General features: G+C 30.7%; 1 protein-coding gene, 1 long non-coding RNA gene and 1 pseudogene across 2 annotated transcripts; all 3 read right to left on the reverse strand.

Annotated features, from left to right (window-relative positions):
• Positions 1-1,898: 1,898 nt before the first annotated feature.
• On the reverse strand, positions 1,899-5,226 carry LOC105128105 (malate dehydrogenase, mitochondrial-like; annotated as a pseudogene).
• Positions 5,181-9,699, reverse strand: LOC105127933 (pyruvate decarboxylase 1-like). The gene is made up of 7 exons (XM_011029410.1): positions 8,958-9,699; positions 8,570-8,733; positions 7,365-7,926; positions 6,872-6,960; positions 6,663-6,780; positions 6,072-6,260; positions 5,181-5,693 (listed from the first exon to the last, which is right to left on the reverse strand). The coding sequence occupies exons 1-7, from the start codon at positions 9,444-9,446 to the stop codon at positions 5,523-5,525; spliced, it is 1,782 nt and encodes a 593-aa protein (XP_011027712.1). The 5' UTR covers positions 9,447-9,699; the 3' UTR covers positions 5,181-5,522.
• A 12,843-nt stretch (positions 9,700-22,542) lies between these two features.
• On the reverse strand, positions 22,543-23,230 carry LOC105127934 (uncharacterized). The gene is made up of 2 exons (XR_842721.1): positions 23,038-23,230; positions 22,543-22,892 (listed from the first exon to the last, which is right to left on the reverse strand). It is a non-coding gene; the product is annotated as an uncharacterized LOC105127934 (long non-coding RNA).

A 23,230-nucleotide genomic window follows, 5' to 3' on the forward strand; every position in this document is an offset into this window, starting at 1 on the left:
GTATGACGTAGCTCTCTATATTTATTTTTTTAATTTTATGGCATAATTATTTATGTTATAATATTTTTTAATTGTTAATCTTTACACGTATTTGTTTGGAATTGTTTAGTATAAGAATTACTTGGATTCTAGTAGACATAATTTAAATAAAAAAAATATATAATAATTTTAGTTCTAAAACTAATATACATAGAGATAAAGAGATATTGCTTATATACATAGATGTCTTCTCTTTATTTATCTAGTCTCTGCTCTATGTCTTCTCTTTATTTATCTAGTCTCTGCACTTGGGCCCATAGCTTTTTGAATTAGAACATGTTGGCTTTTTTTATGAATGAAGATGATAGCATGATAGCAACCCACCCCTGTAATGTTTAAATTAAAAAATAAATAAATAAAAGAGATGGAGAAAACATAGTTATTTTAGAAACAATTCACTGTGATTAAGAATAGTGTTTTTTCCTTCCTAACCTTAAAAAAAAAAACCTCTTAGGAAAATGTTTAAGGATAAAATAATCTTTGAATTATAACAATTTTGGTGTTATAAAATAATATATTTTTTTAAAAAAAAATTATTTTTAATATCAGTACATTAAATTATCTAAATATTAATTTAAAAATAAAAAATAAAAACTCTTGAAAATACAATTGAACTGCAATATTAATTATCACTTTAAATTATTCTAACCTACCAATGATATGATGTATCAACCATAACTCACCTACCAGGGCTGGGAGGGGATTCATTCAACTACATGTTTAATAGTGATATTTATTATTTTTTAAAATATTTTTAGTTTAGAAATTCATCTAAATAATATATTTTTTTTTATCTTTTAAATTTTTTTTAACATCAATATATTAAAACATTTTAAAAACATTGAAAAAATTAATTTAAAAAAAATAATAAATCGCAAAAACACGGACAAGCTCTAAAAAAATATAAAAACCTTCACTTTAGCTGAAAGGATCAATACAAACTGAAAATGTTAATAATTTGGTTCCTTGAGACAAAAGGAAAAGAAACAAATCATGTCTAAATTGATAGTTAAAGTCGACTACAATTGATTTTTTCTTGTTTCTTAGTTCAAATGTGACAAGCACTGAATTTAAAATTGTCAAATATATTGACCAAAATGATCATTTTATTGTTTTTGAAAATGCCATCACTTTCGATCGATGACCACTAACCAGCCTTTTATAAGGCACAGATATGATTCTTCACATGCAGTCTAAAGACAGTACAGCATTTAGATTTTTTTGTAAATTAAAAAGAAAAAATTATAACTCCATTAGAAAAGTTAAAAAAATAAATCAGGGCCAAGTTAGATTACCACTCACTTGCACCTACACTATGCTAGTCAAATAATATTTTATTTAAAAATAAATTAAAATAATTTTTTTATATTTTATATCAAAATATGAAAATCATCATAAAACATTAAAAAAATTAATTAAATTTTTTAAAGTTAAGAATACTTTTAAAATATATTTAAAACCAAAATAAAAATTAGCAATGCTAAACACCCCTTAGATAATACTTGATATGTGATGACTTTGGTAAGAACACTGTTTATTTTTTTAAATTAATATTTTTTTATATTTTGATTTAATTTATTAAAAATAATTTTTTAAAAATAAAATATATATTATTTTAATATATTTAAAAATAAAAAAAATATTTTTTAAAAAAATTACTATCACACTCTCAATTATCCTCTAGAATCGTTGAAATTGTTTTCCAAGCATGCACAACCTACTAGGCTATATAGATAACATGGATAATAGCTTAAAATATCTATTTAATGAAAATATACTAAAAAATCAATAAGATATATTTATAAATTATATTTTATAAAATAAAAATTACTTTCAATTTATAAAAAAATAAGCATAGCATGGAAAGATAACCTCCACGAATCACAAATGTTTGAACAGCTAGATTATTATAGCAAGGACGACGCCAATACTTTCCAAGCTACAGACAACATTATTGGATTTCTTTATAATTTAGGTTTGTCTTGCAAATTATATTAGTTGATATGCTCGGAAAACAGTGACTATACTGTTCCAAAATATGATTCCAAAATCTTGCATAACCTGTCCAATTAATTTTGGTTAGCAAACTCAACTCCCTTCTCTATAGAAGCTTTAAGCTCCGGCTTGAGGCTTTCAAGACCCTGTTCTTCATAGTCTGAAAGAGGACCCAATCCAAAGACTTCGTCCACGCCATTCTTTCCTAGTCTTACCTGCAGCATTACGAAAGCAATCAGCTTAGAGATTTATCCTTATCAAGCCCAGCTTGTGATGTGAAACTGGTGCCTAGCTTCTGACCATTGACTCGCCTTAGAGGCAAAGAAGGGCAAATCAGTGATGCTTGATTGCACAAAGGAGCATTCAACAATATCTGGAACTCCATTGAGCCCCTTTAAGCAAGCATCAGCAAAGACAGCTCCAGCGTAGCTACAACAGGAATCAAAGTTGTTTATCAGAATAGCCATTTAGTAAATGATAGCAATTTTTTTTTTGTTTTTTGTCTGACAAGATTGATGTAGAGGTATCAGGACATTACGCCATGGAAAGTGTTGCTGATCCCTTTCCAGCCTTCGCTCCACAACCTCAGTTCCTCCATCCTGTGTTCGCCTAGTGAGAGAATTTATGTCATCATCTGATAAATTTCTGGATTTGGGAGCGGCCTGTAGGCATAATTCAACACCCCAAAGATTCAAGCTAGTAACATTAGTAGTATCTCAGAGATTTTATTTTTATAAATCACTTGAAATGGAAACAGAAGAAGGAAGCGAGATAGACCTGAGAGAAAATAGGGAGGATGGTTATGCCAGCATGCCCGCCAACTACTGGCACATTAACCTCTGCAACAGGAAGACTCAATAGAAAACTCAGGCATACATTTCCTTAAAAGGTGTACGGAAACATGAAAGCAACCTAAAGCAAGAAGATAGATATACCAGTCACGGGAACTTTAACCTTCCCAGCATAGAAAGTTTTAGCTCTGACTACATCAAGCGTTGTCACACCAAACAGCTTCCTCTCGTCAAATGTCCCTGCCTTCTTGAAAACTTCAGCAGCTATCGGGACAGTAGAATTCACTGGATTGCTTATCATATTAACCAGAGCCTAATCCCATCAATGAAATCAAAATTATCAACAATCAACATATCCAGCAAGGCAGGGGAAATAAGAGAACGAATTCTCATTTCTTGAACATTTATATCCCAGAATAAGAGCTCACATTTGGGCAGTATTTTGCGATGGCTGTGCATAAAGATTTGACAATTCCTGCATTGATTTTGAAGAGATCATCACGAGTCATTCCGGGTCTTCTTGGAACACCTGCTGGAATAATCACAATAACTGATCCGTCTAATGCTTCCCCTAGTTGTCCTTCCCCAGCATACCCCGCAACCTGACAAGACAACAACAAGCCACCCCGCAAGCCAAAAGCAAAAATGAAAGGAAGGCGAAGGAAAATAAACCATTAAGCGATGAAACTGAGTTAATTCACTTCACAGATGTTTTCTATGTTGCTCGGACTCGGGATACATATCCGACATAGGTGCGTGTCCGACATGTATTTTGATTGTTTTCCATACCTATGCCCAAATGTTTAGTTTGGGACACGACTACTGTAAGGCAAAATGAAGGGTCGAAGCAACATAGGATTTTTTAATTTCCAAAGAAACAAAAGAAATGACAAATAAAAATGGAAGGAAACCTTGGATCGAATACTTTGCATTTGTTTTCCCTGGTTGTGCAACATGAAGACTTCAAACATACCCATTAGTTGATATATAAGCATATAGCTAACAAGAGTTATGGACCTGAGCACGAGAATTGATGTGGCTAACATCAGCAGCAACTCCAGGAGTGTTGGCAATGTCATAGAGGGAGAGGGATGAGATTAGTGGGTTTAACTTCATAAGCAAAGCCAACGGCTGCCCTATGCCACCTGCTGCACCAAGTATTGCCACTTTACGTTCTGGGCTAGACTCTGTTGATGAGTATGATCGGCCAACAAGGTGCCTGGATGTGCACGGCCTTAAAGCCGAGAAGATCTTAACACTGCAGCCTTCATTTTGCAAAAAGAGCAGGAATGGAACAGGAAGAGAGAGGTAAGCCTATATTTTGCAAAAAGAGAAGGAATGGAACAGGAAGAGAGTGGTAGAAGAGAAGACTAGTTCACAGTGAGGAATCTCTAAAAGCAAAAGTTTTTAAATTTGTGGTTTTGGTTGGAGATGTCGCTGCCAATCTGTATGCTTTAGAGCATGAGCTTGAGCACGTCAGCTAATGCAAACACTTTCCCTCATGCCCGCGAATAAAGTTCGTGTCAGCTTTTGATATTGTTTCCACGGGTGCAACCAATTTTCCAAATTTTGTTTAAATTAAAACAAGTCACCAAATCTTTGTAGTCTGCTTCCGTATGGGTAATAAGAAAATGGCCAAGAAACTAAGAAAGAATAGCGGAATGGGGCGGCGAACTCAATTCAAAAACCAAGCATCATGGTCCAAGGTTTTAACAAGCTGCACACGAATTGTCTGAAAGTCCATTAAATCCAAAGTGAAAAACACAATCACTACAGGATGGAGCACCATCGTGGGATGAATTGGCACTACAATAACCTCTTCCCCATAAACGGCAACACTGTTTCATCACCAAATATTATAATCTTCTTTGTAAAATGCAGTTGTATCCACCTCATTCATTTATATTTCCTCCCAAAGGCTCTAGAAAAATCAAAACCTTTCTATATAGAACCCAACTAATAATGTTCTCAGCATTACGAGGCACAAAGAAAGCAGAAAAGGGGTGGAGGGGAGAGATCCTATGCCGAAGGATGCACGCTTCTGTCTCATCTCTTATTTTCTTGCTACAAGGCATGCATGTTCTTATTTCTAACAACGAAGTTATGATAAGCAATTGAGCTACCGAATTTTTATGTCAACGTACCTATAAAGTGTCACTTGGAGCTCTCAAAACATGAGGGAGCTGAGTGCATCAGCATATAATCCTTGTGTATCTATCTCCAATGTTGAGGGGGCTGTATCGGAACTTACGGTCTTGAGAAAGATGAGTTGGTAATTAATTGATGGAACAGAATCTGGAGAGGTTCTATGAGCTCTGTAAATAGACCAGAACATAAAAACTGAATTGCAGAAGCTAATCATAAAACTGAGTTCAACTCTATATTGCACTTTGCCATACATGTATAAACAACCTCATCGACAAGACAACTAAATTATTTCACATCACATATCCACCTCCTTTTTATAATTGACAGAGTGCTATAGAGTTTAAACTACATTATGGATGGATTATATACACAGTTAGAATTGGAAGCTGAAAGCAGTGACAGGACTAGTAAAAATTTCAGACAAAGAAAGGAATCCCATCTTTCCTTTTATTTCTAGTTATAATGTAGAAAGTGATGTCTAGGTTCGTATTCCTGTGGCTTCAATTCCTCCTATTTACCAATCGCAGAAATGCCATAGCATTAGCTCAATTACTGGGGTTTTGGAGGTCTGCTGTTTGCGTCTGAAACTCGAGATCCCCACTCCAGCAGCTCTTTACTAGTGTCATCCTTGTGCACGAAAATCTCAATGAAACAGAGAGAATCCTTTTGTTCTCCTGTTACTGTCGCTATCGCTGCTGTCAATTCATCCTCCGTGCGCACCTGTATTAAACAGCATAATCCATCAGCTTATCTTGAAGAAATCAATCTCAGTCATTAGTTGCGAATTAGCTTCATAAATTTGTCTTTTAGTTTTTTGAATGTATGTATTGCCACCCTGTTCTATGAGGTTTGCAATTCAAAGAAGTTTATGGGATAGGATCACTCGTTCTTTCTCGTGGTTAGAGAGCTGTAACTCGAGGAGTCGATAGAAATTACTCAAAGCTGCAGTTGAGAAACGATGGGACTATGGGAACAGCCGAAGGGAAATTTTTGCTAAAAGCATATTAAAAACAAGTGAAGGGGAACAGTCTGAATTTGGAGCAGAAGTAAAAACGATTTGAGGGGAAAAACGAATATCTCAAATCTATTTATGCTAACCTTTGCTGTCCAGCATTTGCCTTCGCCATTGTGGATGGCATTAACAAGGCCAGTGTAGTCCCAGTTCTTGATCACATTGTAAGGACCATCATGAATCTCTACTTCAATCGTATAACCTCCATTGTTGATGAGGAATATGATAGTCCTTTGCCCACATCGGATCATAGTTGAAATATCCTGAGCTGTTACCTGAGTAAGGAGAAAACTTTTAACCATATAGTACAAATTACATATTTTGCATTCATCAAAATGAAACAGTAAATTAGCATAGAGAAGTTATAATCATGACTAGACCACGATCAGGATTTGAAACATTTTCTTTAGGTATTGCTATGGGTTATAGCAATAAATAACAAACTGTAACCTATTTCAATTTCCCTGACGCTATCTTTATAACCACAGTGACAATTTTTTATATACCCATAATTGAATACTGGTTTACAAGTGACAGAAGTTTTGGCACTCAAACAGAGTAGATTTTTTTTCCTTTTCTTCCCTTTTGTACGTATTTCCTTAACGACACATGATGGTGAAGAGTTTCCAATCATTGCAGATGAGATACTGAAGTGTATTTCAAATGGTATCACTCACCTGGAAACTCCCATCACCTATACAGGCAATCACACGCTTATCTCTAGCTGCCTGAGCATAACCAAGAGTTGCACCAACTGACCAGCCAATTGATCCATACTGCATCTGAAATTCATACCTGCACAAAATTGTTAATGAACAGTTACCAACCTGTTTAAACTTAAATCATAGAGGAGCTTAAAATGCTCTTATTGAAGACTCCAACTTACCCACAGTTCTCAGGTAGGCAGAGTTTCTGACAGTTAAACCATGAGTCTCCGGTTTCAGCAATTACAGCAGAATCTCCCCCTAACATGTTCTGTTGAATGTTCAATTTTGTTACAACAATTGGAAGTAAACAATAATTAAGTAGGAATAAACAAGAAAGCCGATCTTAAGCATTTACTGTTCAGAATCTTCAATCAAAACTCATTTAAGAGACCTAGTAATCCATGTTATCATGGCGGCTAACCCCATACGATTACATGGATGGCGAAATGACAGTGGACGCGCAAACGACCTTTACAAGCATTTTTTCCCCCTTCTTAAATGACAAGGGACTTGAAGGAAAGAAGCCAGGACAAACATGCAAGATATACATTTAGACTTTATTAATTCACAAGAAGCATATCTGTTAATAAAAAAAAAAAAAAAGAAATTGTTTAGGCCTCTGACATAATCCAGTTAGAAATATTGCATCACATCATTCTTTCTTAGCCTTACCTGAATGTGCTTGAAGAGTACATTGACCCTAAGAGGCTCATCTTTCTCAAGCATCAAAGGCATGCCAGGAGGGACAAAGATGCGTCTGTAATTTTCCAAAGCTGAGCTGTTTTTCTTCAGTTTTTTGGCCAAAGCACTTAAGAAGTCGGCCATAAAAACCCATCCAAGCGAAAGGCCATTGCCAATAGTCACACGATTAGGCTGCACTATGATTGATTTCTCCTTCTTGATCAGCAAAGAATATCCAACAGAGCTATAATCATTGAAGGTGGGACCAACAAAAACATAGGCATCAGCAGACTCTACTATCTCCACACAGAAGCTGGTGCTGACAGCACCCCAATATGTCCCTATGAAGTGAGGGTGGTGCTCTGGCACTAGCCCTTTCCCAGAAGGCATGACAGCTATGGGATATCCACTGGCATCTGCAAATTCTATAAAGGCCTTCTGCGCCTTTGCTACTCTAAGCTTGGGTCCGCCAATAATGACAGGCTTCACAGCTTTATTCAGAAATTCGGCAGTTGCTTCAACAGCTGCTTCTAATCCTAAATAGTTGCTAACCCTGCATGAAAAGCAAAGTATAGCTGCTTCAATATCTCCATAAATATTTCATACATGTATCTATCAATAAAACTCGCCACCAAGCAGAATTACTACAACATACAAAATCTAATAATGTGTCAGTTCTTTCTTTCTTATTTAACACTATAATTAACTACTACCCAAAAACTTCTCCTCTAAGACACACACATTGTATCTACTTAACTCTGCTTCAATGTTACCCCTAAACAAAACCCATTTGTTAACTTCATGTCACTTTCTTATGTCAGCATATTATAGAAGCGCAGGGTATTGTTCATGTTCTTGTACAACCTTATTCCTTTCCTTTTTCTTCCAAGAGGGAAAAAAAAATCTGTTTGCTTTTTTCTGCAAGCATTTTATGGACAATTTCTTCTATTTGCTCATGATCGTCAGAGCTATCTACATATTAGTTCATTCCAATCACCATTATTCACATTGCTTCTAATCTACCATTATCTTACTTACAAATTGACAAATTATCAAAAAGTCGTAAGTATTAAACCTATGAATGAGCTCCCCCTTCAATTAAACTAATCAAATTGCATCAAGTTCATGAAAAACAAACAAATTATACACTCCCTATTCTAAACAAGGAGACTAGAAAAATGAGAGAAAAGACTTACTTAGGTGCCAGAAAGAATGGCACAGGTTCCCTAGAGAAAGTTGGATGAGGGATTCCAGACAAATTACAGCTTATACTAATATAAGCTGGTTTACTTTCCTTTAGAGCAGTTGAAATTGCCGTGTCAATCTGCTCATGTGCATCGTCCAAGTTGTTCACCACTGCCTGTCACACATTACCACCACCATTACCCCATTATGAGAGAACACACACAACATATACTGAAGTTCCTTGTGCACCAAAATCATTACATAAAACATAAAAAGGATCCATGATTTTCCTCATATACATCTTTCTAACCCAAATCAATGAGTAAAATTATGGACGAACAGAATTGCTTCACGTGATAGTAACTTTGCATGTATAGCATTGATTTATTATTAACTTACTTGAACGCAAGTGACCGTCTGGAAGCACCTGAGCTCCTGTGTAAAATCAGGCAACCCTGTAGTGTGATGCAGAATCCTGTTCGTTCCATAATCATTGGAATTGGGCCCACCAACAATACAGATAATAGGCAAATTCTCACTATAAGCACCAGCAATCGCATTAAGCACACTAAGCCCACCTACAGTAAAAGTCACCACACATGCCCCGACACCTTTGGCACGTGCATAACCATCAGCAGCATAGCCAGCGTTCAGCTCGTTACAGCAGCCGATCAAGTTCAGCTCTGGCTCAGCTATCAAATGGTCTAAAAGTGTCAGGTTAAAGTCTCCAGGAACAGAAAACACATCTCTAACGCCGATCTCTACCAGCCGCCGAGCCAAATGACTCCCCAAAGTGCCACTGCAAGCATGGGCAGGAACGGGAGCAGGAGCAGGAGCAGGAGTTGAGTTGTGGTGCACCGTTGAGCCAATTTGGATTGCAGAATCCATGCTAAAACAACAACACTCAAGCAAAAATATGAAAGTGGGTTACAAGTTTTAGAGAGAGATGAAAGAATTGATTGCTTTTTTTTTTTGTGGGCTTTGAAGGGTTTTGTGTGCGTGATAATATAGGTTTTGACAAGTTGGGCTTCACTGTAAAAAAGAAATGCTGGTTCTGGTTCTGGTTTTGAAAACCATGGGCAAGTGGGATGGCCATGTTGACGAGTAGAGGTCACCTTGAGAGAAAAGTAATAGTATTAAAGACGGATTTTTCTTCGGTACCTGTCTTTAGTGAAATAACAAATTATTTTGTTTCAAAAAGTCTATTATTAAATCCCTATATTCTCATGTCTGTCTTAAGTTAGTCCTTTTATAGGTTTTCCATAGCAATTAAACTGTTCATTATCTCAAATATAAATGGAAAAAAAAAATCTCAATCTCACCTAATAAAAATAAAATTAGAAAATTACTAAAAATTCTTGTAGCTTACCGGAGAAACATTCCACCACATACTAATTCTTTAAAAGTTACACTTTACACGTGTAATTGGTATTAGAAATCATGTATTATAAGCAAATTAAGACTTTTCACACCATCTTTCCAAAAATATATATATATTTTTTATAATATTATATCATGACATTGTAATTTCACATGTTTTTCTTTTATTTTATAGTATGTATTTTTTAAAATATTTTTTATTTATAAATATATAATTTTAAAAAAAATATTTTAAATATTAATATATCAAAACAATTTAAAATTAAAAATTAAAATTTTATGAACTTTATTATTACATCATCTTGTTTGTTTTTATGTTTCAAAAATATTTTAAAAAAATTAAAATTTTTTATTTTTTATTAACTTTAAATTAATATGTTTTTAGTATTTTTAAATCATTTTGATATGCTGATATCAAAAATAATTTTTAAAAAATAAAAAAATTATTAAAATATATTTTAATAAAAAAAATTATTTAAAAAATAATTATAATTACAATGCTAAACAAGCAAAGAAAACACTTTCCTGAAAATCAAGCCAAATTTTTCTTTGACTTAAAAATGCTTTTCATTGACCAATTTTTCTAATGATAAGCAAACATAAAAAAATTTAGAAAGTAATTTCTCGAAAAGTAAATTCCAAGAAATAAACATAGCCTTGGATTGAACTGGATGTCACCAACTGTGAAGTTTTGTATTTTAAAAATATTTTAAAAAAATTTAAATTTTTTTATTTAAAATTAAAATATTTTTAATATTTTTAATTTATTTTAACAAGTTGATTTTAAAAATAAAAAATATTATTAATATATTTTTTTGAATAAAAAATATTTTAAAAAACAATAATAATTATATTCTCAAATATATTATTAAAGATGCGTGGATTGGCATAGATTTCAAGTGAAAAAATTATTTTTAAAAATATATTAAAATTATTTTTTATTTTTAAAAATTTATTTTTAAAATTAACATATTAAAATAATTTTAAAATATAAAAATAAATTAATTTAAAATTAAAAAATCAAATATTTTTCAGAAAAAAACTTTTTCTCACCTTAAAAAACGTTCAGGCTGAATTTTGTGCTCCTTGAAATTGGTGCTCTCTAATTCTTTTCTTTCCTTTTCTTTTTTTTTTAGGGGGGAAAAAATTAGTGCTCTTTACTACAATCCCGCGTATTGTAAACTTTTAGGCTAGAACAGCGTAGTTAAAATATTATTTGTTTAAAATTTAAAATATTTGTAGCTTTAAAATTAATTATTTTTTATATTTTTAAATCATTTTAATTTGCTGATATAAAAATAATCTTTTAAACAAGCTGGTTTGTCTTGTTCATCTGGGTGCATAATTATTGCGAAGCAGCAAAAGTTGAAAATTGAGTGCAAATGTTTTGATGGGAGGGGGGATTCTTGCAGAGTCAGAATTGCCTCCGTACAATAATGTCTATCAATCACTCAATAGCCTGTCGGTGGCTTATTTGTTGTGACTTGACATTTAGAGTATACTTGTTAATTCAAGCAACGATATTTGTATTGTTTGATTTTCCTGTATCTATCAGGTCACCATACTTTTATTAGTATTTTTAGATATTACACAATTCTTCATATCTCTTTATTCTTAAAAATATTATTATATAACTTCAAAAAAAAATAGCTCTATCCATCTAATCTCATATTTGTAGACCAAAATAAATCATTTTTTTAACAATTATAATCAATAAACAAAAAAAAACTAAAATACAAAAAAAATAAAAAAAATATGAGATTCTAAAAACTAAACAAGTATTACAAAAACTAAAAACATATTAATCAAATTTGCAAAAACAAAATATAAATATCAAATTGTAAAAACTGAAACAAAAATGAAATACTAAATTACTAAAACTGAAGGGAAAATGAAATACTAAATTTGCAGAAACTGAACAAATATCACTCTAAAAAATTAGATTCGTGAAAGTTATATTTGAGATTAAACCTCATTCCATAAAATCATGTTTTGATACTATGTTAAATACTTTAAATTAAATAAAAAATAAAATAAATATAAAAGAAGAGGAGGCTAGGGTTTTATTGATCACTTTATTCTAGAGTTAAACGAAAAATATTATTATGCCCTTATTAAATAAAATAAAATAAATATATTTCTTAACATTTTCCCTCAAATTCATGATACAATAGTTACAAGCATCAAGAGCTTGCCAACTAGAAAATAAAAATGAGAAATGGAATGCGATTTGGTAAAAAAATCTACAATCTGTAAAGAAGAAGAAACAAAAGGTAAAATAATGGTGTCATGCTTGAGATGATAACGAGTAAAATGATAATTGATCTTAATGTGCTTAGTTCGTTCATAAAAGATTGAATTGTGAGCAATCTGAATAAAACTCTGGTTGGCACAATGCATAAAAGTAAAATGAGAAAGAGAGACTCTCATATCCATAAATAATCAACATAACTAAACAATCTCTTTGGTAATAGATATCATAACACGATATTCTGTTTTGGTTGAAGATTGAGAAATAATATATTGTTTCTTACCCTTCTAAAAAAATAAAAAAAATACCTAAAAAGATACAAAAACTAGTAATAGACTTATGATTTATGGGATTACTATCATAATTAGCATCTAAGTATGCACACAACTTCAAGGAAGAGCTAAATCAAAGTAAAAGACTCTGAAAGACTATACCCCAAAGATATCATAAAATACAAAGAACAGTTGTCCCCTGAACAATAATAAGAGAAGCAACAAACTAACTAATAACATGAATAACATATACAATAACTGAATGAGTAATAGTGAGATATATAAAGCTCCTAACAATAGTATAGTATAAAGTAGGATCTGACAACGATAAATTATTAAAAGAAGAATATCTTATGTTAACATCAATGAGAGTATCTACAGTCTTATTATCAGTAAGTCAGCCCACTCAAGAATATGTATAACATATTTTGACTAAGAAAGAAGCTAATCTTTGAGTGAGTAAGTTACATCAATACCCAGAAAATATTAAAGATAAACCAAATCCTTTATTTTAAACTATCTAACCAACTTTGTTTTTAAAACTGGTTGTGCATGTGTTTTTTTATCCACCACCATTACTTTTAAAAAGTTACGAATTAGTTGGGTGGTGAGAGTAACTTGTTTTTTCTATTGTACCTGGATTCGAGTTCTGGCGTGTATGTTTGTCATCTCCATGATGTCTTACATGCCTATTGGGTTTGCAGGGTATTCAGTGGGCCGTTGGGATTAGTCGTGGTGGGCGCAACTTGAGCTTACAAACATGCCCAAAGTCATGAAACATTAGAAGGGGTGTCATCTAAACTTTTTCATAAAGATCTTTACACCCTACGTAAATCAAAAAAAAAAAATTACGAGGGATTAGTCGTGGTGGGCGCAAGCTGGCTCAAAGATATTTTTAACATCAAGTTAAGAGATATACCACTAACGAACTTAAGCTACTACAATAAGAGTGTGAATAGTAGCTATTTTTAAAACATAGGCAAATGTCTTTTTATAATTCATACCATATTGTTGAGAGTATCCTTTTGTAATCAACCTAGTTTTGTATCGCTTAATAGACCCATTAGAATAAGTCTTAATTTTATATACTTGACAACAAACAACAACACTCTTACTAGAAGGTATAGAAATTAAAACCCAAGTTTCTGTTTTATACAAAGTAAAGAGTTCCTCATCTATAGTTTATTACCAAATAGGATCAAGAATTACCTTTTTATAGGAAGAAAGCTTAAAGAAACAATGAATAAAAGTTAAAAAGAAAGTAAATGATGAATAATAACAAGAATAAGTAAAATTTAGTAACTTTGTAGACTTACGAATGTGTATGGGTTGATATAAAGGTGGATCTATAATTTCAGTCGAAGCTTGAGGAATTGTAGAGAAGAATAGAGCTCTAGGTGTGCCGAAAAGTAAAGTATCAATACTTGTAAAATGATCAATATGAATTCGTCGAACATGAGGATGAGTATTTGAGGTACTAGGAACATAAGATGATAAACTATCAAAATTCTAAAAAAAAAAATCTATATGAATAAGATTAGATCTAGTTAAGCTATAAGTAGTGGATAAAATAGAAAAGAAAAGTATATGCTCGAGAAAAACAACATGATGGCATATATAAAGATTTTTAGTTATTGGGTCAAAATAACAATATCCCTTTTTACCTTTACCATAACCAAGAAAAATATAAATAGTAGTTCGAGATGACAACTTACTGCATTCTACATGCTGACGAATAATGAAATAAATACAACCAAAAAGTCTAAAGAAGGAATAATTAGGGGCATGCCTATAAAACTTTTTAAAATGAAAAAAACCTGAAAGATAAGAAGATAAAATTATATTAATTAAACTTACAATAGTAAGTAAATAATAAAAAAGAGTGAGTAGTTTTGACAATAAACCTATATTTTTTTCAGCAACTCCATTTTACTCAGGAGTATCTATATATGAAGTTTGGTGAATTGTTCCATCTAAGGCAAGAAACTCATATAATTTATTAAAGGTATATTCACCACCCAAATCACACTTAAAATATTTAATAATAGCAGAATGTTGAGTTTTGACAAGAGCTTAAAAGATTGTATATATTTCAAAAAATTCAAGATGATGTTTTATTAAATAAATTCAATAATAATGAGTATGATCATTAATATAAAAAAAATATAATGTCGAGACTCTTCTTTTATAGCAATAAAAAAAGATTCTCATATATTAGAATGAATCAAGTCAAATGAGGACAATGAAATATAAATACTTTGATTAAAAGGTAAAACAGAAAAGTTCACCAATTTACATCTACTATAATAAAAAATATCACAAGTTTGTACATTTTTTAAAGCTCATGTGGATGCCAAAAATTTCAAACGAGAAGATGAAATATGATATAGACGAGAATGTCATAAATAAAAACTAGAAGATAGATGACTCAAATGAAAAGAAGACAAATCAACACTAGTTGTAACATCAATAATAGCTAGCACTTTTAACTCATTCAAAATATATAGTTCATTCTTACTAAAACCTATCCCAATTAGCTTTTAAAATTGAGGATCTTGTATATAATAAAAAAAATAACTAAATAATCATCAAAATCACATAACTAACTAATTGAAGCAAGATTTAATGTGAGTTTTGGAATAAGATAAATATTAGAGAGAGATAAGTGAAGTGTGACAATAGAATCAATACCTGTTAAAGGCATGCGAGTGCCATCAACAGTCATAACAAGGATAGAGGATGAAGTGGACATATAAGTAAAAGATAAAAAAATCTAGAGATATGATGTGAAGCACAAGAATCTAATATCCATTTAGAATGTGACATACTTGAGAATCTATGAGGCAATTGATCTACAACAGAGAAGTGAACAGAAACTAAAAACATATCAATTAAATTTGCAGAAACAGAATACAAATATCAAATTATAAAAACTGAAGCAAAAACGAAATACTAAATTACTAAAACTGAAAGGAAGATGAAATACTAAATTTGTAGAAACTAAACAAATATCACTCTAAAAAATTAGATTCGTGACAGTTGTGTTTGAGATTAAACCTCATTCCATAAAATCATGCTTTGATACTATGTTAAATGATTCAAATTAAATAAAAAATAAAATGAATATAAAAGAAGAGGAGGCTAGGGTTTTATTGATCACTTTATTCTAGAGTTAAACGAAACATATTATTATACCTTTAATAAATAAAACAGAATAAATATATTTCTTAACATTTCCCCTTAAATTTATGATACAACAATTACAAGCATCAAGAGCTTGCCAATTAGAAAATAAAAATGGGGAATGGAATGCGATTCAGTAAATAAATCTATAATTTGTAAAGAAGAAGAAAAAAAGGTAAAATAATGGTGTCATACTTAAGATGATAACGAGTAAGATGACAATTGATCTTAATGTGCGTAGTTCGTTCATAAAAGATTGAGTTATGAGCAATCTAAATAGAACTCTAGTTGGCACAATGCATAAGAGTAAGATGATAAAGAGAGACTCTTATATCCACAGATAACCAACATAACTAAACAATCACTTTGGTAATAGATGTCATAACACAATATTCTGTTTCAATTGAAGATTGAGAAATAGTAGATTGTTTCTCACCCTTTCAAAAAATAAAAAAATAAATCACCTAAAAAGATACAAAAACTAGTAATAGACTTATGATCTGTAGGACTACTGTCATAATTAGCATCTAAGTATGCACACAGCTTCAGGGAAGAGCTAAATGGAAGTAAAAGACTCTGAAAGACTATACCCCAAAGATATCATAAAATACAAAGAACAATTATCCTTTGAACGATAATAAGAGAAGCAACAAACTAACTAACACCATGAATAACATATGCAATATTTGAATGAATAATAGTGAGATATATAAAGCTCCTAACAATAGTATAGTATAAAGTAGGATCTAACAAAGGTAAACCATTAAAAGAAGAATATCTTATGTTAACCTCAATGAGAGTATTTACAGTCTTATTATCAGTAAGTCTAGCCTACTGAAGAATATGTATAACATATTTTGACTAAGAGAAAAGGTAATCTTTGAGTAAGTAAGCTACATCAATACTTAGAAAATATCAAAGATAAACAATCCTTTATTTTAAACTATCTAACCAACTTTGTTTTCAAAATTGAAATACCATCAATGTCATCACTAGTAATAATCATGTCATCAACCTATAAAGAGATAATGATATAACCTATATTAGTGTACTTAATCCAAGAGAAGATATCATAACAGAAAATTTCTAAAACCAAGCATGAGATGTTTATTTGAGACCATATAATGCTTTCTTGAGCTTACAAACATGCCCAAAGTCATATGAAACATCAGAAGAGGTGTCATCTAAACTTTTTCATGAAGATCTTCATTCAAGAAGATATTATTAACATTAAGTTAAGAGATATACCACTGAAAAACTTAAGCTACGACAATAAGAGTGTGAATAGTAGCTATTTTTAAAACATAGGCAAATGTCTCTTTATAATCTATAACATATTGTTGAGAGTATCCTTTTGTAATCAACCTAGCTTTGTATCACTTAATAGACCTATTAGAATAAGTCTTGACTTTATATACTTAACGACAAACAACAACACTCTTGCTAGAAGGTAGAGGAACTAAAACCTAAGTTTCTGTCTTATGCAAAGTAAAGAGTTCCCCATCTATAGTTTGTTGCCAAATAGAATCAAGAATTACCTCTTTATAGGAAGAGATCTTAAAGAGACAATGAATAAAAGTTAAAAAGAAAGTAAATGATGAATAATAACAAGAATAAGCAAAATTTAGTAACTTTGTAGACTTATGAATGTGTGTGGGTTGATATAAAGGTGGATCTATAATTTCAGTTGAAATTTGAGGGATTGTAGAGAAGAATAGAGCTCTAAGTGTGCCGAAGAGTAAAGTATCAATACTTGTAAAATGATTAATATGAATTGGTCAAACATGAGGATGAGTATTTAAGGTACTAGGAACATAATATGATAAACTATCAAAATCCTAAAAAAAAAATCTATACGAATAAGATTAGATCTAGTCAAGCTATGAGTAGTGGATAAAATAGAAAAGAAAAGTATATGCTCGAGAAAGACAACATGATGGCATATATAAAGTTTCTTAGTTATTAGATCAAAATAATGATATCTTTTTTTACCTTTACCATAGCCAAGAAAGATATAAATAGCAGATCGAGATAACAACTTACTACATTCTATATACTAACGAATAATGAAACAAATACAACCAAAAACTACAAAGGAGGAATAATCAGGGGCAAACCTATAAAACTTTTTAAAATGAGAAAAACATGAAATGTGAGAAGATAAAATTATAGTAATTAACTTACAATAATAAGTAAATAATAAAAAGAGTGAGTAGTTTCGACAATAAACTTACATTTTTTTCAGCAACTTCATTTTGCTCAAGAGTATATGTACATGAAATTTGGTGAATTGTTCCTTCTAAGGCAATAAACTCATATAATTTATTAGAGGTATATTCCTCACCCAAATCACACCTAAAATATTTAATAATAACAAAATGTTGAGTTTTGACAAGAGCTTAAAAGGTTATATATATTTCAAAAAATTAAAGACGATGTTTTATTAAATAAACCTAATAATAATGAGTATGATCATCAATAAAAGAACTATAATATCGAGACCCTTCTTTTATAGCAATAAAAAAAGGTTCTCATGTATTAGAATAAATAAAGTTAAATGAGGATAATGAAATATAAATACTTTGATTAAAAGATAAAACAGAAAATTTCACCAATTTACATCTATTACAATAAAAAATATCACAAGTTTGTAAATTTTCTAAAGCTCATGTAGATGCAAAAATCTCAAACAAGAAGATAAAATATGATGTAGACGAGAATATCATAAATAAAAACTAGAAGATAAATGACTCAAATGAAAAGAAGACAAATTAACACTAGTTGTAACATCAATAATAACTAGCACTTTTAACTCATCCAAAATATATAGTTCATTCTTTCTAAAACCTATCCTAATCAGCTTCTAAAATTGAGGATCTTGTATAAAATAAAAAAATAACTAAATAATCATCAAAATCACATAAATAACTAATAGATGCAAGATTCAATATGAGTTTTGGAATAAGATAAACATTAGAGCGAGACAAGTGAGATGTGACAATAGAATCAACACCTGTTAAGGGCATGCGAGTGCCATCAACAATTATAATAAGGATAAAGGATGAAATGGATATATAAGTAAAAGATAAAAAATCTAAAGACATGATGTGAAGTACAAGAATCCAATATCTATTTAGAATGTGACATACTTGAGGATTTATAAGGCAACTGATTTACATAAGAGAAATGAACATTGTTTATAGCTGTAAGGAGAGAAATTTTTAAAATTGCTTAGCTAGAATACTAGGATCAGTGATAAAGCCTGATAAAACTATTATTGTGGTGTGGTGGTTAACAACTTTGAGGTGGTCTATGACCATTAGATTATGACTGGTTGCCAGACTTCTAAGCTTGATTTTGCTGTCTCAATTTAGGACACTAAGCCTTCTAATAACCTTTATGCTTATAGAAACTACACTTGTTGAAGGCAAACCTTATGTAAGGTTTATTCTGATGATTAAAAAATGACTTAGACGGTACTGCTAGTACATAAGGATTCAAAACAGATATAATTTCTTTTTTAGAATAAAACTGAAGATGTAATTTTTTAGTTAATAACTCACTAACAACAGAGTCAATAGAAAAGAGTGGAGAATGATGCAAAATTGAACCTGTAAATCCTTTAAAATCACTGTGAAATGATGTTAAAAAGTGTACCAATCATTGATACTCTCCATGATCAGTATAGACACACATACCGTTAATTCTGTTGATGTTGTAAGAGCCAATTGATCCTAAAGATCTATCATAACAGAATTAAACTCATGAATATTCTTATTCTTCTAGTAAAGAGTTCGTATGTCATTCTCTAGTTGATACTGCTTTGTAAAATTTGATTGTATAAATAACTTTTGTAGATAATCTCAAATCTCTTTTGTTGTCTCATACTTCATTAACTATGTAACTATGAAATGCTTAATCCAAGTAACAATCTTTGCTTTGTTTACTTTTTATGTATCTATCAAAGCAACACATCCTTTATTAGTATTCCTAGGTATCATATAAATTCCACTAATATATCACCACATCTTTTTACTCTTAAAGAAATTCCTCATTACATGACTCCAATATGAATAGTTTTTTCCATCTATCCTCACACTTATATATTAACGCGAATCATTTTTTTTTGTGGCCATAATCAACAAAAAAATAAAACTAGAATGCAAAAGAAGCAAAAAAATAAAATACCAGATTATAGAAACTGAACAAATATCTATCAAATTTGCAGAAATAGAATGCAAATACAAAATTTTAGAAACTGAAAGAAAGATGAAATACTAAATTACTGACACTAAAAAAAAAAAAGAAATACTAAATTTGCAAAAACTAAACAAATATCACTCTAAAAAAATTAGATTCATGAAAGTTGTGTTTAAGATTAAGTATTGTTTTATAAAATTATGCTTTGATATTATGTTAAATAATCTAAATTAGATAAACAATAATACAAATATAAAAGAAAAAAAGGTCAAGGTTTCATTCATCACTTTATTCTTTTTTTATCGTTTTTAGATGACTATCGCTCATCTCACACTCACATGGACAAAAGTATATACAAAGTTATATTTTGAACGGGTTTCAAACTAAAACATCAAAAAAAAAAAAAAAATGAAAAAAAAATACAAAGGCAAATTTCTTTTAACAATGCGCTCGATGTACAGTACCGGCAAAGAAATACTTTATTTGCTTCCTTCTTTATGAATTTTGATCCTCAACTTTTTAATGAATTTTTTTATTTAATAAAATCAATTTTTTTAATATAAAATGAAACATCAACCCCATGATGAGATTTTTCTAGCATTCTCATAAATATGTAAGGTTTATTCTGATGATTAAAAAATGACTTAGACAGTATTCCTAGTACATAATAATTCAAAGCATATATAATTTTTTTTTTAGAATAAGACCGAAGATGTATTTTTTTTAGCCAATAACTCATTGACAACAGAGTCAATAGAAAAGAGTGGAGAACGATGCAAAATTGAACCTCTAAATCCTTTAAAATCACTGTGAAATGATATTAAAAACTGTACCAATCATTGATACTCTCCATGATCAATGTAGACACACATATCGTTAATTCTATTAATGTTGTAAGAGCTAATTGATCCTAAAGATTTATCATAATAGAATAAAACTCATGAATATTCTTATTTTTCTAGTAAATAGTTCGTATGTCATTCTCTAGTTGATATTGCTTTGTAAAATTTGATTGTATGAATAACTTTTGTAGATGATTTCAAATCTCCTTTGTTATCTCATACTTCACCAACTATATAACTATGGAATGCTTAATCCAAGTAACAATCTTTGCATTGTTTGCTTCTTATGCATTTATCAAAGCAGCATATCCTTTATTAGTATTTCTAGGTATCAGATAAGTTCCACTAATATATCACCACATCTTTTTACTCTTAAAAAGATTCCTTATTACATAACTCCAATATGAATAATTTTTTTCATCCAACCTTACGCTCACATACTAACACGAATCATCTTTTTTAGTAGCCATAATCAACAAACAAATAAAATCAGAATGCAAAAGAAATAAAAAATAAAATACAGATTGTAGAAACTAAAGAAATATCATAAAAACTGAACAAATATCTATTAAATTTGTAAAAATAAAATGCAAATATAAAGTTTTAGAAATTGAAGGGAAGATGAAATACTAAATTACTGATACTAAAAGAAAAATAAAATACTAAATTTGCAAAAACTAAACAAATATCACTCTAAAAAATTAGATTCATGAAAGTTGTGTTTAAATTTAAATCTTGTTCTATAAAATCATGCTTTGATATTATTTTAAATAATTCAAATTAAATAAAAAAAATAATACAAATATACTTCATTCATCACTTTATTCTTTTTAATTTTTTTGAGATGACTATCGCTCACCTCACACTCACAGAAAAAAATACAAAGGCAAATTTCTTTTAACAATGCGCTGGATGTACAGTACCGGCAAAGAAATACTTTATTTGCTTCCCTCTATGAATTTTGATCCACAACTTTTTAATGAATTTTTTTTATTTTATAAAATCAAGTTTTTTTAATATAAAATGAAACATCAACCTCATGATGAGATTTTTCTAGCATTCTCATAATCTCATAAAAAAACTAAATTAAAGAAAAATGGACAAAATCAATAAAAAGAAATTTAATGATCAAAGAAAAAAAAGAAAAAAAACCATAAAAAAGAAAAAAAAAAATATTCCAATCCAAGTAACTCACTGTCTTGGTGCACACTCATTTTTCCATAGCTTTTAGGTTTTCGTTAATAAATCCACTTAACTATAATCTTAACTGATGTAATTTCGGCTGCCATCCCAAATTTGATCTAAATTCTGATTATTCAAGATAAAAAAAATATTTCAATTTGTGCAAATTATAAAGAAACTTTGTATGATAATAATTCTATCTGTTGCAAACGCCATCATCATGCACAGTAACAGTCCGATGGTTTGAAGATTGACCCATTATGCCTATCAGTCTAATCGTGCCCAATCAAGATTGGGCCAGATAGACTTTCCATGCAGTCTATTTTGCTGCTGGCATTCACCTGCCTACTAGGGAACCCATTCAGCAAGGGAACGATCAAATTCCAGAGTCTGGATTTTTTAAAAGACATTTTTGGAGAGGAGATTTTCTGGATTTGAAAAGATATATTATCATACACAAAGAGACTGCAGTTTTTTTTTTTCCTTGAGAAAGAAAAATCATATAGTTTTTTCTTGTGATATTCATGAATTTTAAGCCCATCACTAGTCACATTAGATGGATAGAAAGGCGATAATCCACAAGCCCTCGCACTGGCTCAACTTAATATTAAGCACTGGGTATTATATTTTCAACTTAATAAATGAAATAAAGTAAAAAGAAAAAGCTACGTTCATATCTTATAATATGTCAAATAATCAAAAGAAGGAAGAATCGAATTTAACATAAGGTAAAGAACATGGGGAATCAAGATGGGCCAGAAAATACAGGCATCATATTCCCATGTCCAGATAAAAAAGTCAAACTACATCCAACAATAATCAACAATGAATGCAATCGCATATACTGCAAAACAGGAATTGACGAATCTTGACATCTATATGCACTCTGAATCAAGAAATCTAGCAAGGAATCTTTGAGGTAAACCACTTCATAACCAGAATGGGAGCCTTGATCAACCCCAGCGCGAACTCAACTATAATGGTCACACACAAGCAACAAGGGCATATGCAAGTCAACACCAATCTGTAACACAAAAATAAGCCAACTCGACATCAGTTTCATGCCATAAAAATCTAATACTACACAAGCAGACATCTATCCATTGTATAACATTTAAGTTCTTCAAACTTTAAGGAATCAAATTGTAAAGAAAGTTGATGATACTAACCCAACAATCCACACAAACACCCCGATGATAGAGAGGATTACGGAGAGGAAAGCAAATGGCAGGCCTAAGAGAAAGCCTAAAGGCCTGCATTTACAATCATCATCACAGCAGCAGCAACACATGGTTTCTTGTTATGAGGTTTGCTTGTTTTTGTTTGAAGTCTATGTTATAGGTAGAACAAATACATGAAAGT

The sequence above is a fragment of the Populus euphratica genome, unplaced genomic scaffold (genome assembly GCF_000495115.2).
Source record: "Populus euphratica unplaced genomic scaffold, PopEup_1.0 scaffold15.1, whole genome shotgun sequence".
In the NCBI taxonomy this organism is placed as follows: Eukaryota; Viridiplantae; Streptophyta; class Magnoliopsida; order Malpighiales; family Salicaceae; genus Populus; species Populus euphratica.